Consider the following 15,009-nt stretch of genomic DNA (forward strand, 5'->3'; position numbering starts at 1 on the left):
CCAAATCAAGCTTCTGCTTTGAGTTGTGAGGAGTCGAACCCTCTAGTACCCTCGTATCTATAGTCAGAAATACTACCCAGCGAAGTCACATTTGTAATGTGCATGCTGGCACATTTGTAAGGCTAGGTTAAGTGGGGCTTTATATCTCTAATGAGTGGTCTTGCATATCATGTGGTAGCTCCAAGTATGTGTTAAACAGCATGTGTGAGATATTCAAGGCTAAAAATCAGGGTTTGTGAATGAATGACTAGCAATGTGCTCATAGGCAACTGAAGATTTGCAATGTGAGCCACTGGCAGGAGTCATAAGTGATGTTGAATTATACCCTTAGAGGCTTACTTTAAGCGTCTCCCTGATTAAAAAATGCACCAGTTTCAAAGTTGCATATGTATTGCACTTTGCAAGCCATACTTAGTTTATACCTGTGCGGAGAACCTTGTATGCACTTTATAACATCACAAATAAAAATGCTAGCTTAGCTTGTGTTCGTGTACAAAAGGCTTTCACTGTGGTGTGTCTGAATTGTCGATGTTATGGCGGCTTGTGAAGGACAACTGGATTAAAACCTTTAGGTTACCATGGACTGCCTAAAAAAAAGCAGAGATGCAAGGCAGCCTTACGAGGTAGTTTTATTTTGTTTGATTTTATAGTTGTGGATATAAGTTTGTAATGAAGGCTATTGGAGCACTTGTGTTGGGCCTTTTACATCCAGTACAACTTGTTTTCCCGCCATTTGTGAACCAGAAGGCAGTTTCATAAAAATGGGAAGCAAGAAAATGTTGCTTCTGTTGAGCAAAGTTGAAGGTGCTTCAAGCGAAGTACCGGATGTATCCCAGATGTTATTGATCAATTATCTCTCTTTTAGTCTTTTATGAACTTGTTTTCAGAGGCAGAACTTAATGTTACGAAAAGGTAAAAATTATGCTTTGGAACTTTCAGACCGGAACATGAAGGTTTACCAAAATATTATTTAAAGTGTCTTACATATCTTCACCATGCCGCACGGCAACTGTGAATTAATTGCTTTTTAATGTGTGCAAGGTTTTCTTGATACTGCTTTCAGTGCACTGATTACGACAAGGTCTTCTCGGATACAGAGAAGTGGCAAGCTCTTCTTTGCTTGTGTGTGAAGAGCCACTTGGAGGTACCTGTATTCCAGAGGCCACTATTGCACCCGGACCACAGGTTCTGCCACTGCCTCTTGCATGTGTGAGGAGAGCGGCAGGAGTTGCTACTGGGCAGCCAGACGCCACTTTGCCTTGTGCTGCCGTCCACTGATGGCAGGCAGCAGAACACTGAAGAACCTGAGGTGTGCCACTCCCTACCCAGGAAAAGTGTTGTAGTATGGACTCCTGTATAGAAACATCTATGGCTTTCTGTATTTTTCTGACGCTGTTAAACACTTCATGATGGCCTATATGTACGGCTTAAAATTTTATTAGAATTCCTCTAGGTGCAGTAGGTGTACAATAAAGGTTATTAACGGAGCATCGACTCAAGCACAGCTGTGCATGCAGCTCTGGAGGAAATGTATACAGCTAGCATTCTCAAGAAATGTGCAGGTAAAAAATGATATCCCAGACCAGGAAGAATTTTTAAACTATGAAGTTTCCAGGAAAGCTGTATACTCTATGTCGTTTAGTCGTATGGCCGCTTTTGCGTGGATAACAGTGATTAATTGCTCCTTGTTTTTCATATATGTACTGTGATTTCCAGAACTTAACTTTTTTTAAAAAGGTTAGTTAAAGCCATAATTTTCCGACGTCGCGGCTCACTTATTACCAATACCTTCCTTTGCCAATTGCAGACTGTGAACTAAATTTTTTATTATCAACAAGTAAACCGTTTTCTTTCGTAGCGATGAGGGGCATATGTAGAGTTCGTTCCCCCCTTTAACCTATAAGCTTCCGAGGGGAAGCTGTTTTTTTAAAAGTGATTTGTATGTATTGCTCCCTAGTGTAAAATCCCGTATTGCGCCAAACGGGTTTTAACCGGTCGTGTACTATCCCGTATAAATTTCATACCGGTGTGACCAGTCTTGTATGAAGCCTAAACAAGTTTATACCGGACAGGTTATGTCCGGTATGAATCTCAATCCGGGCGGTCCGATCCGATATTAAGCTATTCAGGACCGACCCTTCCAGTATATATCCTAAATCGAGCTAATACCGGACAGACCTTTGTTAGTATGCATCTATGCAGGACACGGAAAACACTTTTTCTTTCTTCTTTTCGATCTTAATTCTAGTCGCTTTTATGTTTAAGAATTTTTGCTAGTGAAAGTCTTCAAATATAATTTATTTTTCATGGTAGTTGTGCATTCATCAACAATCATAAAGCAAACCAAACTAAACAATTACCCTTACTTTCTGAACTGTGCTATGCTTCGCCAATGCATTCGGTGTTAGGGACTGTATTGGTTTCTTTGATGCTGTGTGATAAAAAAACAGCTCTCCTTTAATGGAACTGAACCGAGTGTGAACAAAAAAGGTTTTCAAAGATGGCTGACGCAGGTTGCTTGCCATATATCTGCCTGCTTAGCTGTTTTTACCATATTTTTTGTTGTGCAGGAGAAATACCTCAGATTACCTGTGAGTGCTTAGCATTTACTAGGCTAGTTGGTGTATGTTCATTTGAAGGGGTGTGGCGCCAAAACGGACCGCTCACCGGTCTGTCTTTAGTGCGCTGTCCGATTTGGCCCTACACCTTATATAGTTCATACTCAGCTAGCATACTCTGCGCCCTTCGTAAAAAGCGAAGCACGGCTGCCAGATGCAGTTCTGTGCCGTTGTTTGCTAGGAGGCAGAGTAAACACAGAAATTGCAGACAGAGGACAAGATATGTTTCAGAGTTTTAATTTATTTGTATATCGCAAGCAGAGAGGACGAGTCAGCGTAGCAAAAAGCACAGGTAACTACAGAAGATGAATAAAGAGCGAACTATAGGTAAGACGAAAGAAGGGACAAGAGCTGTTATTGAAGAATCAATAAAACGTTTAGTTTTTACTTTCTGTCTTTGCCTGTTAGAGGAGGATGATTAAAATTCAGTGGCATTGGAAATATGCCACTCTACTTTAGAATTTCGTGGTGCGCGCCTTAATTTGGCAAAAGGTTGTTTCATAGGAACAAACAGAGAAATATTTTAAAAGAATTAATGCGAATATGCATATTTCAAAATATGCGTATTTTTGTGCACAGTGGATGCCCGTTCAAATAATATTAGCAATGGTGTACGTAAGGTAAGCGTAGTCTAGAATGAGTCCCTATGATATGCTCATAAAATTTATTTTCTGTTTATCTGAGTTAAAGTATGAGACACATATTTATTGCACCCCTGATGTCCCACAGTGTACATAGAAAATGCCATGCAATGGAAATTAGGCGGAGCCCGAAGCTCCTATTTTTTATTTCTGAATTTTCTGTTTGTTATCGTAGCTTCATGCACTCGCAATGTTTGGTTTGTTTTCATTCGTTGTATACTCAGCTGCTAGACTACACGAAAGCCAGCACCAAAAGTACCAACGCTGGAGCTTCAAAAGCAGCTTATTTATATTTCGTAGTTACTTCGGCATCTAGAAATTGAGCTGTAAGGACCAGCCAGGTTTACAAAGGTCGAACCGCGTATACATAGCCAAGACAAGACAGATGAGGCGCACACGCGACACCGCTAGACTCACAACCGATCTATTTCAAAGACAGAGCAGAACAAATAACAAACACGCATTGTCCCTGCGCAAGCACGTGCTGAGAAGAAATAGAAGGCGTTTATGACAAAAACAAATCACTTTTTTGGTGATAGCCACTGAGGCATATGTTATGCATGTTTGATTATTGTTTTTGATTGAAAACGCTTCACGCAGCACATGCTTAACTTTTGATTCTGGGCGAATATATACGTTGGTTCTACCTTTTAAAGCATTATGAACCGACGAGCCCTTTGTGTTCTTGACCATGTAGGTTTGACACCTAAAAACAGAAAAACGATATCAGTCAGTTCTTCCTGAAGCCATTCTGTCATAATAACAGTTGCTTGGTCAAGTTGTAGTTTAGCGAATGTAAATACAGTTCAAAGCGTCAGGACGAACGACAAAATCTATCTTTTTTCTCGCAGGCATGGCCTCAGCTTCATTGCTTCGTAATACTGCACAGCTCACATCTCGTTGCTCAGAGCCGTGCGCCCGTATTTTTTTCCATTATATAGGTCAAAAATTAAACTGCGGGCCCGGCCACTCCCAGTCGCAACATCTGAATCCGTAGCCTCAGGGTAACATAGACGTCAAAAGACACACCGCAAGTAAGCTTTATAAACTTGATGCTTGCCTAAACTCAAGTGCGCAGACATTCTTTGGCTGCCATATAGGTCGCTGTCATGCTTTGTTCGCTAAGCGAAATATCCGGTGAAAACACGAGAATTTTAGTTGCAACATTCGAAAGTGCAAGAGTTATATCACCAGCACGTCTAATGGTCGCGAACTTTGTGAGAACTGGTAACAAAATTTTCGAACCGCTACATTTCTCAACAGTAGGGCTCTGATTTTAACTTTCTGTTTACAAAACTCAGACGTGGTTCGAAGTTTGCTCCTTGAAAATAAGACAAAACTGCGAACGATGTGTGTGTTATTTATAATTTGGATGTAAAACAGCGCAAAGACGTTGCACGAAACCCAGAGAAAAATTCCACGTTTTGTTGTCCTCAACAAGCAGCCATGAAGCGAAATATCATTTTCACCGAGCTGTACGATTTCTGCTTTTTTCCCTCTGTCTGATCGAATAGAAATGAAAGCTGAGCTAGTAATTGCACAATATTTTTAGGAGGACAAAAGCGACTCAGGGAACACGAAGAGAGCAAGTAACATGGCCGGCGCTTTTTAACTAAAGTCTCATGCGCGCGATCTCTGACTGCCAGTTTCGTTATACACAAGATTATTTCAAGACATGTAATGCACCTAAGCTTAGAACTTTGCTAAAGGCCTATATGCAATCCCAATTTCATATAGTCGTAGATTTCGTCTCGCCTGTTTGCGACGAATTTGCTGCAACTTGGACTGAGCACATAGCCCTTTTTTGTCCACGCGACGTCGGCTGCAATATGTCTGACGTTAATGTCATCCCATCACATAGACGTAAGTAATACTGCTCGCCGCATATGTCGCAAGAAGGCATAGTTTGCTCTTTATTGATGTCCGCCCGAAATACTGACGCCGGGGTGGTGCAGTGGTAAGACGCCCGACTACTGTGCCGGAGTTCCCGGGTTCGAACCCGACCGCGGCGGCTGCGTTTCGATGGAGGCGAAACGAAGTGGCGTCCGTGTGCTGTGCGATGTCAGCGCACGTTAAAGATCCCCAGGTGGTCGAAATTACTTCGTAGCCCTCCACTACGGCTCCTCTTTCTGTCTTTCCACTTTCATTACCACCTTCCTCCCTTCCCTTACGGCGCGGTTCGGGTGTCCACAGAGCAAGTGTGACAGTTACTGTGCCTTTCCCTTCCTGTGAACCAATTTATTATTATTATTATTTATTAGCTAGCATCGCCTATACGAACTGTACTTGATCGCTTCCCTCTGGACGTTAGTGTTATTGATGCAAACTGGCAACGCCGTTTTCTAGGCCTCTTTCATGTAGGCTACTTAAGGTTTCGAAAATATAAGGGGATCCTTTTACCATGTTCTTTTTTTAAGGATAAAAAGTCTTAGCTGAGGGTTTTTTCATCGAAAATAATTTATCGGTGGATCTCGTTTACATGATCAAGTCATTCCTTCTAGAACTCGGGATGACAGTCCGAGTCCGCTACAGTATAGCATTTTATGCGTCCTCAAAGCATAAGCAACCCTTTTGATTCTCAATAAAGAAAGGTTTGAAGCTGTAAGGGTGAAATGTCTGGTTCTCTGGCAATGTCTGGTGTAAAATGAGGGGAAAGAATAGGTCTGAACGAACAACACCTAGTCTTTCGTGTAGAGCTCGTAATCTTGTTTTTCGAGTGAACTTCATACATTTTATTAGACGACTAAAGTATCGTATGATACCACTGTGCACTATAACTGTGAAAGACGGAGTGTGCTCGTTTCAGCTTGCTGGACTGGATAGTACTTGTTATCCAGGCATTTCGAAGAACAGCACCCATGACTGGTGATGACAATGTGCTGAGTGCAGGTCGTGTTGCCACTTGTAGCGTGCTTCCGTAAAGCACAGGTAAATCGAAAAGCGGGCTTGATGAACCGTCGCATGTGCATTGTGTCCTTCGTGTGCACAAGGCAGCGGCGTGCTATGATGAGTGCGTGCTGAATTGTTTCGTCTCTTTGTGGATCACGCGCAGAGTACGTAAAAGATCCAGTAGAAGGCGTTGAGAAGCACGAAGCTTGTTGGAAAGACGACACGCGACACCTTGTCGATTAGCAGCGCCCGCAGTCGCCCATGGTCTCTCGGGTTAGGCTGGGACGGACTTCCGGGTTCCTGGGCAGAGGTCATAGTCAGAAGTGATCCATATCAATTAAACAATTTGTCATTCAAGCAGGATAAAAGTACTGGTAGTAAGAATATTAGCCGAATGATATCTGAAGACCACGCATGACGTATTCAAGCTGAGTGTAACCATCTCCATCTCAGGGCCCAATTTTTAACCACAACATAATAATGCCATCACTACGTTTTTTTTTAATCGAATAAATATAACTTCACCAACTCGTTTCATTTACCTGGCAAGAAAATGCTTGTGAAAAATTCTTCTATCTCAGATTTCGCCACTGTGAAACGCGAGCTGGCCTCTAATTAGAGAAATAACTATAAGAAAATCAACTCCTAAAATAATATTTCTTGTTTACTTTCATGCAGCCTGCAGTTTAGGTAGGATGTGAGTGATAGTCCTTCTGCAGAACTGTCTGCACGAATTCCTATTCCCTCGACGGAAACAATTGAATAAATGACAATTTTCTTGAAATCAGTTGAGCTAACTGCACTATTATAGAATATTATTTGACGAAAATATAATTTATTCAATTTATGATCTCAATCCAAAAACGTCTTCCTGACTGGAAGCATAAAGTGGCTCCCATTGCTATCTTCTATTATGAAAAACGTTTTCACTGGATTGGACTTTTGGTCAGAGTCCTCTGCCGTCGTCATAGTGCCCGAGCTAAAGATAACCTCTCTGTTTTCGCCACACCTTCTACTCTGTATCCGTAAAAAGCGTCTTGCTTCCAGCGATGTCCAACACACTGCTAACACGTCTGTCATAACTTCTCCGTCGCGTGACTCAGCTCCAAGAGCACCAACACGCCTAAACTAATTTACTTTTTGCTTGTTCATCGTTCGCCTCATGAACCTGCAACATTCCTAACATTCAACTCAGTTGCTACCTGTGGTAGTGTGGCGATCCTGGTAAGCTATATCTTCCGGCTCTCTTCCGTGACTTCATTTTGTCACGGCGATGGTAGATTTGAAGAGACAGACCTCATTTTCTGATGATTGAGCAAGTTTTTAGACAAGCGCAGCGCTCTTCCTTCTCCGTCCCCAGAGGCTCCTACTCCTGCCCTCAAGTCACTTCGATAAAATTTTGTTTCCTTGTACCGCGATAAAGATCCTGATATGATTTCGCCTTGTTATGCAGTTCAATTGTTTATAAATATATGGAGGGGGGGGGGTAGAAGGAAACTGGGAGATTAACCGGAAGAAACACGTTTGCTACCCTGCACTAGTGGAAGGGGGCGAGTGAATACAGAAAAGCAGAACGCCTATGATCTGCTAAAAAAGCTGATTTTCAATGCAAAAGATGAGTATCTCTAACAAATACCAATCTTCTAACCAATGTTTTGCTGTCCTATAATTGATAAGCTGAACACATCTGGCGCAGCTGTTCTAAGTCCTCTGGCATTTTTAACTGCATGAAAAAAAATATGGTGGGGGAATATCCCCTTGTTCAAAATAGGACAGCATTAAAGGACAAATTAGAAGACTTGAGGACAAATTACACCCATTTTACTCTCTCGAATGGTTAGGGTGCAATATTGTGGGCAATCAGCCTGAGGTTCCATAGCTCACAACAACAATAGCACTCGTGTTGGGTTTCTTGCATATTGTCCGCTATAGAACCTCAAGTTTATTCTCTCTTTCTAATTGTTTCTATTTGTTTTTACAGTGTAGCTTTAGCTGCGGATAGACGGCGTTGAATTCGGAATGTGTGATACATTTTCAATTGCGCACTTTGAATTAGCTTCTGCGTGGTGCCTCGCATACTCACCAGCTGGGCACGCACAACGTCGAGCTGCTTGTAACCATCTTCGAGGATGATGTTCACCACGGCATACTCCATAAGCGAGGCGAATACGAATACGGTGCAGGAGGACATGAAGATGTCGATGGCCTTGATGTAGGACACGGGAGGCAGGTCTGCCTGACTCTTCGCGTGCTGCGTGCACAGTGTGAGGAGACTGGTTACGCCCAGCGTCACTCTCGCTGGCACAGCTTCCGGTTTGATCCAGAAGGAGATCCAGGACATAATGACGATCAGGCAGGTCGGAATATATGTATGGAACATGTAGTAACCCAGTCGCCTCTTCAGCCTAAACGTGAGCTGGAGACAGGTGAAGTTTCCTGCGTTGAAAATTTAATGTCTTTCAATTGACAGTACAGCTTCTCACAACCACATAGTATACACACCAAATCTGGCTTCACATACACGTTCAAAAAGTTCCAGTTACAAGTGGATCGTTCATTTACACGAGTGAAACTTCCACATCTTACTGGAACTTTTTGACATATATGTGAAACCAGGTTTTGAGTTTACATGATACACTGAGAACTGTTAAAGCTTTTTTTTTCGTGGAAGCCCGGCATTCTGCCATGAATCGAGCCCAGTGTGTGCATTACTGAGGTCTCGTCTTTAACTTTGTTTCAACGGCCGCCATCTGATTGTTTTTTCATGTGGCTGGTACTTCCAGACCGCTGTTTCGTTTTCGTCGTAACCAACCCTGCCATTACTACACCAGTTGTCTCCAACTTTCTCTCTCTCTCTTGCCTATTCAAATTTTCCTGCCCTTACTGTCCAGAGGAAATTTACCAGTCGACGTCATACAATCTGCCATGGTTGTCGGCTGGCAATTGAGTCGAGTTTTGCAAATTTAGCCTTTTATTCAGATTAGCGTTTTATTCAGTTCGGTCTAATGATTTTGGCAGGTTGCACTTAGAATAAATAACCACATAACTTAGCCTCTTGCCGCCGACGCTGTTATGTTCATCGTTTAATAGGAGGCTAAATGGCCAAACGAATCCTCTAACATCTTTCGTGGCGAAATATGGCATTAACTTCAAGTTGTAGTTGCGGACAATAAACGTCCACCTACGGCATCGTGGAGCTTCTTATGAGAGTATTTTATTGGGCATGTTACGGCCTAACAATCAATTAGGCACACCTGGTGTAGTATCTTATGCTTGTTCGCAAACCTTGAGTCTTAAACACTTTGAAACGAGCATTACATTCAGTTTATGTACTAGCAAATAAATTAGGTGATCTAACCGCTATCCATTCTCGTTTGTCTCAAGAGGTTAGAAAAAAAAAACAGCATAAGGACCGGCGTTTAGCGAAATGATGCTATGAAACGCACTACCGCTTTTAAATCGTGAGAGATACACATAAGGTGTAATCACGCATCCGGCTACGCTTTCACTATGTCCAATGATATCACCAACCACTCTGATGCGTTCAAACGATCATTAACTCTTACTGATGCCCTGAGGCAATAAATATCGACTAAAAAAATGATTATTAACAGTGTATTTACCCTTATAGCTTTGGGGACCACATGGGCCATGATTACATGTGGCCACATTCAGTGTGAGGTAGTGTTTAGGCCACGATTGCTAAAAATTTTATAAGCGAAGGATAAACAATAAGACTTACGTCAAAGTAAGAAAGGAAGAAATATCGCTTCGTTTTTACCTCTGTAGATTAATGTTCAGTTCCTGTAACTTCAATACGCTAAATCCTTACCTGCTAAGATTTTAAAGAAAGGTTGTAGTCAGAGAAATTATATCTTGCGGCATTGTTTTTGAGAAAATGAAGCAAAGATGCAAGTGGTTAACAAAACAAAATAACCGGTCTTTTACTATACAGCAGCCACGAGCTAATATTTACAACTGCATTCTTTTAACCTGCTATCAAAATGTCCCTCAATAGACGTTGTCGAATTTAAAATAACAAAACGGTGCAGCCACGTCAATTCCCAAATTTCGGAAGGCTGAAATGCATTCGGTTGTACACAGCACTGCTCAACGCATAGAGGTTTGTTTGCTTTATAACAAAATAATCGATCTCAGAAATGAGGATTGATCGAAGAGGACCTCGCAGAGAGAGAGAGAGAGAGACTCTTTGAAGAAAAACAGAGATTTTAGCGTGCGATTAAATTTCGCTTACATGCTACACTCTTTAGGAAGGGGAATTGGGGAGGAAAAGATTTAAAAAGAATTGTGAGGAGATTAAAAGATATGAAGGGGGAGGTAAAATACGGCCAATAAACGCGTTGTAAGGTGCATCGGGGAATAATAGCCTAAAATGAAATGATGAAATGCATAGTCAGATAAATGCGCTTTTACAGTTAACTGCGTGAATAATGCCTGAGAGTAACATTCAAGGTGAACTTAAAGTTTGTCTAAATGCTTTTAAATACGTAAATAAAAACTTCATTGCGAGTCTCTGTTGCCTAGGGCAGGCTAAGGGACCTAAAGCAAGGTCCATTGTTAAAGGCACTGGGGAGATCCTTTCCATGCTATGTTTGTATACGCACGCTTGTCAGCGTACATCTTAGATGTCGGTCAGTCGAGTAAAGAAATTGATATTGATTTGTCGCAAGCTCCAAAATCGACAATTTGCTTCAGCAGCCCATTTTGTAGCCAGTTGGGATGACTCTTATTTTGTGAAGGAGGTCCGAATGTATTCTTGATGTCGGTTGCCTTTACGAGCCGCTTCATCGGCATTTTCATTGGCTTTATTGGCACAGTGGGCTGGTATTCGCTGAAATGCGATGCAGTGGCCTGCGGCAATAGCCAAATGATGCAAATGCCCGATGTCAAGGGAAACAAGCGGATGAATGGTTGTCACCCGTTAATAATTAGGAGGTATTATTAACGATGCGCCCTTAACTTGCGCACACATCCAGACACCCTTTGAGCGAGGGGGGGTAGCTGTTCCGGTCGCAAAGGAGATGCCCTCGACCTGCGTGGCAAGCTCAGCCGGAATCCAAATACCTTGTAGTGACAGAAGGGGGTGGTCGTTTGGTGCCCAGCGGTCGCCGGTTCAAACCAGAGAAAGGATCGGAGTCAGAAGTCACAAACAAAACACAATTTATACCCAGCAAGAGACGATACAAAGGAACACACAAGATCACTTGAAATGCACAGACGAGAGGTTCACAGAATAACAAACGCTAAGCATGCAATTACACAGGTATTCCATAACATAGAGGCTTTACAACAGATGAAACACGAGAGAGTACATAAACAAACACCAAATTGTTCACCGGGCACTGTTGCAGTCCGACGCCTCAAGAGTCACGATGTGGCCGTCATACGAGACTAGCGCCGCTCCGTTGAAAGTCCGTGGGCTTGCCAGCAGCGGGTGATCCCCGGGAGTCCAGCCGAAGCACAGGCGAGCACGTCGCAAACACTGACTGACTGACTGACTGACTGACTCATCAAACGGCGCGGTCTCTTTAAATAGGGCGCGCCGCGTCTGTTTGTAAGCACGCGTCAAAGCTAGCGCGCACACATACTTAGCTTCGCTGGTTATTGCGCTCTCTCTTCCTCTCGTCGAGCCGCGCGTCGCCATTGGCCAGGTCCCATAGAACATGCTGGAAATTTCTGGCTGATTCCAGTCCGATGAACCACCGTCCTCCCCGGGCAATGGGAAAGAGGGTGACGGCAACGCGTACAAAGCTACGCGCTCTCCCGCGCTGGGAAGGGGGCTTTTCTCTCCATCCCTTCCACGCTACGCCGTGCGGGCCTCGCGCCGTACCGGCTTGATGAAAATGGGCGCCGATTTCGTGACACTGCCCCTCCCTTAAAGAATATTGTCCCACAATATTCACAACAACCACGAACATCGCGCGCACATGCATGCGCTCACAAATATATGGGGCAAATATCCATATTAACACATTGCACAAATTTCACAACTGCCATAACACATTACAAAATTCACACATCAATGCCATGATGTTCACAAACATAGCACCACACTGTCGTCAGATACACATAAGAATCAACAACACACAGCTCTTCAAATGCGGAGCGCACAAACCTAAATTTCCGAGCGTAATGCTAACCCGCGATCAGTGCGTGACACGCCTCTGTCCGCCAGGGATTCTGCCTTCACTCTAGTCTCTCGCATTTGAGACGCTTCTATGTTCTCCGATCGGGCTACTGAAAATTCCTTGAGGCAGGACTTATCCTCTTTCAAATCACACAACCAATGGGTGCCAATAATTGCCCCTATAACCAGTTAGCGCCGACGGATATACGGGAACCTGTGCCAACGTGCACAGTCCAACAAAAAGGATCACTGTAGTAGTGCTATTTCCTAGGCACCGGTATTCCTTCCGCTGAAGGTGAAATATTCCAAGTAATGTCCCCATAAGCAGGAGAAACACTTGTGCTACCTGCATCAACGACAGCCTAGGCATTCCTGATTTAATTGCCTGTGTTGCCTCTTTCTTTTCGGTTTCCTCCTGAGGTGCTTCCTTTTGTTTATTCTTGTCTCGAGAATTTTCTTCCGGCTTCTCATGGCCTTGCTTTCCTCGCCTTGCCTTTTTCTTTTTAGATTCACTGCAGCGCACAGGCGCGGGACTTTTATCAGGATCCTCGGGAAATGTTGCGCCCTTGATATTTCCCAACACCAAATCGTAGATAGGGCGTTCCACGCACAGGGCTGTCAGTTTTCCAGAATAGTATTGCGTCTGCACTTCCAATTTTGCTTCAGGTAGCAGCTGAATTGAGCCGTCAATTAGCCTCACAGAGCATTTCTCGCCAGTCAGATCATTCTCCTGAATCAAACTGCGTCTAACGATTACGGCACTGCTACCTGTATCTCGTAGCACAGAAACTGATTTTCCTTTTATCTTTCCCCTCGAAACCGGCATCCGATTCACCGCAGATCCAGGTTGTGCATGTACTACGGCGTTCACCACCCGGATTTTCTTGTCCTTCCGATTAACCCCTCTCTCTGCTTCCTCCTCCTCTTGGCCGTGCACCACGCTGACTTTCCTGCCGTTCTTAAGCTCAACAAAGCCATTGGCATCTTCTTCGTCCAGGCGACATTCCGACTCTGACAGAGTCCTCGCGCATGCCGCCTGCGGAGCTGCCTTGTCAGCGTCGGGACACGACATTGCTTTGTGGCCCTTCTGTCCGCATTTCCAACACGAGGATGGATTGTTGGTTGCGAGTTTGCGGCAGTTAGGTGCATAATGGCCTAGTTGTCCGCAGAGATAGCACCTCGGGGGTGACTTTACGCTAGGTCTTGTCTGCCAAAATTCAGGCTTTTGAGGGGTTTCAGAATTTACAATTTTGCTCAAATTTTCGCCTCCCTGGGCTTCCAAATACTGGTCTGCAAGTTCCATCATTTCTTCCAGGTTATTCGCTTTTCTTTCTTTTAAATAAAGCGACAGACCAGGGTGACAGCTTCCCAGGAATTGCTCCTTAATTAGGAGTTCGCGAAGTGCGCCATACTCTAGTTTAATTTTTGAGAGTTCAGTCCAGCGGTCGAAATAATGACTGAGTCGCGCAACATACTGTGTTGCCGTTTCACCGTCCATAGGTTTTCCAGTCCTGAACTTCTCTCGAAACCCATCCGTCGTAAATCTAAACCTTTTAAGTAATGCAGCTTTCACTTTGTTATAGCCGCCTGCATCTTCAGGAGGAAGTCTTCCAAACACACTTAATGCTTCGCCGCTAAGGCAAGTGCTCAAGATGGTAGCACATTCACTGTCTGTCCAATTTCCATTTATGGCGATCCTTTCAAAACGCTAGAGGAACGCGTCGAGATCGTCTCTTCTCTCGCCGTATTTCGGGATCAATTACGTCTATCCGCAAGCTGCTATTTCCTTCACTGGCGCTATGCACTTCAGCTAAACCGTTGCTGTTCCCTGAGTTTTGGACCTGAAGTTTCATAGTAAGTATATCCTTTTCTCGCTGAAATTCCTCTTCACGCTCCTTTCGAGCCTTCTCTCTTTCTTCCTCGGCTTCTTTTCGAGCCCTCTCTCGTTCTTTCTCGGCTTCCTTTCGAGCCCTCTCTCGTTCCTCCTCGGCTTCCTTTCGAGTCCTCTCTCGTTCTTTTTCTGCTCTCTCTCTTTCTTCCACGGCTTCCTTTCGAGCCCTCTCTCGTTCTTTTTCTGCTCTCTCTCTTTCCTCTTTTTCTCTCTGGCTAACCCATTTGCGCAGTTCGGCACCGGACAACCCCAGCTGGATGCCAGCCTCAATCAACTCTTTCAGATTCATCTCTGAAGCGCGAACTGTTTGGGTGTAGCTTTAAGTTTGCTTAGCGAACCTCGCCTAAACGCTTCCGCACGGCACAACCTCTCGCTATCGCTCTGCTGCTACACAGTTTACGAGCTCTTCGTAAGCTCTTCTAACTCTTTCTCCGTCCTCTGAGCTTGAGTGCACCAAACGTCCTGTCGCGGACGCCAGAATAATTGTCACCCGCTAATAATTAGGAGGTGTTATTAACGATGCGCCCTTAACGGTGCGCACACTTCCAGACACCCTTTGAGTGAGTGGGGGTAGCTGTTCCGGTCGCAAAGGAGATGCCCTCGACCTGCGTGGCAAGCTCAGCCGGAATCCAACTACCTTGTAGTGACAGAAGGGGGTGGTCGTTTGGTGCCCAGCGGTCGCCGGTTCAAACCAGAGAAAGGATCGGAGTCAGAAGTAACAAACAAAACACAATTTATACCCAGCAAGAGACGATACAAAGGAACACACAAGATCACTTGAAATGCACAGACGAGAGGTTCACAGAATAACAAACGCTAAGC

General features: G+C 44.0%; 1 protein-coding gene across 1 annotated transcript in view; it reads right to left on the reverse strand.

The window, feature by feature from the left end:
• Positions 1-6,259: 6,259 nt before the first annotated feature.
• The window catches only part of LOC146180150 (glycine receptor subunit alpha-3-like), a 42,753-nt gene continuing 34,003 nt past the window's right edge, over positions 6,260-15,009 (reverse strand). Inside the window, exons 8-9 of the mRNA XM_084580333.1 lie at positions 8,232-8,584; positions 6,260-6,448 (exon numbers count right to left, since the gene is read on the reverse strand). Of these exons, the coding sequence (XP_084436459.1) occupies positions 6,302-6,448; positions 8,232-8,584 (500 nt within the window). The 3' untranslated portion in view covers positions 6,260-6,301. The remainder of the gene's footprint in view (positions 6,449-8,231; positions 8,585-15,009) is intronic.

This window comes from Amblyomma maculatum, chromosome 9, assembly GCF_055883805.1.
Source record: "Amblyomma maculatum isolate TAMU_Amacu chromosome 9, ASM5588380v1, whole genome shotgun sequence".
NCBI lineage: Eukaryota > Metazoa > Arthropoda > Arachnida > Ixodida > Ixodidae > Amblyomma > Amblyomma maculatum.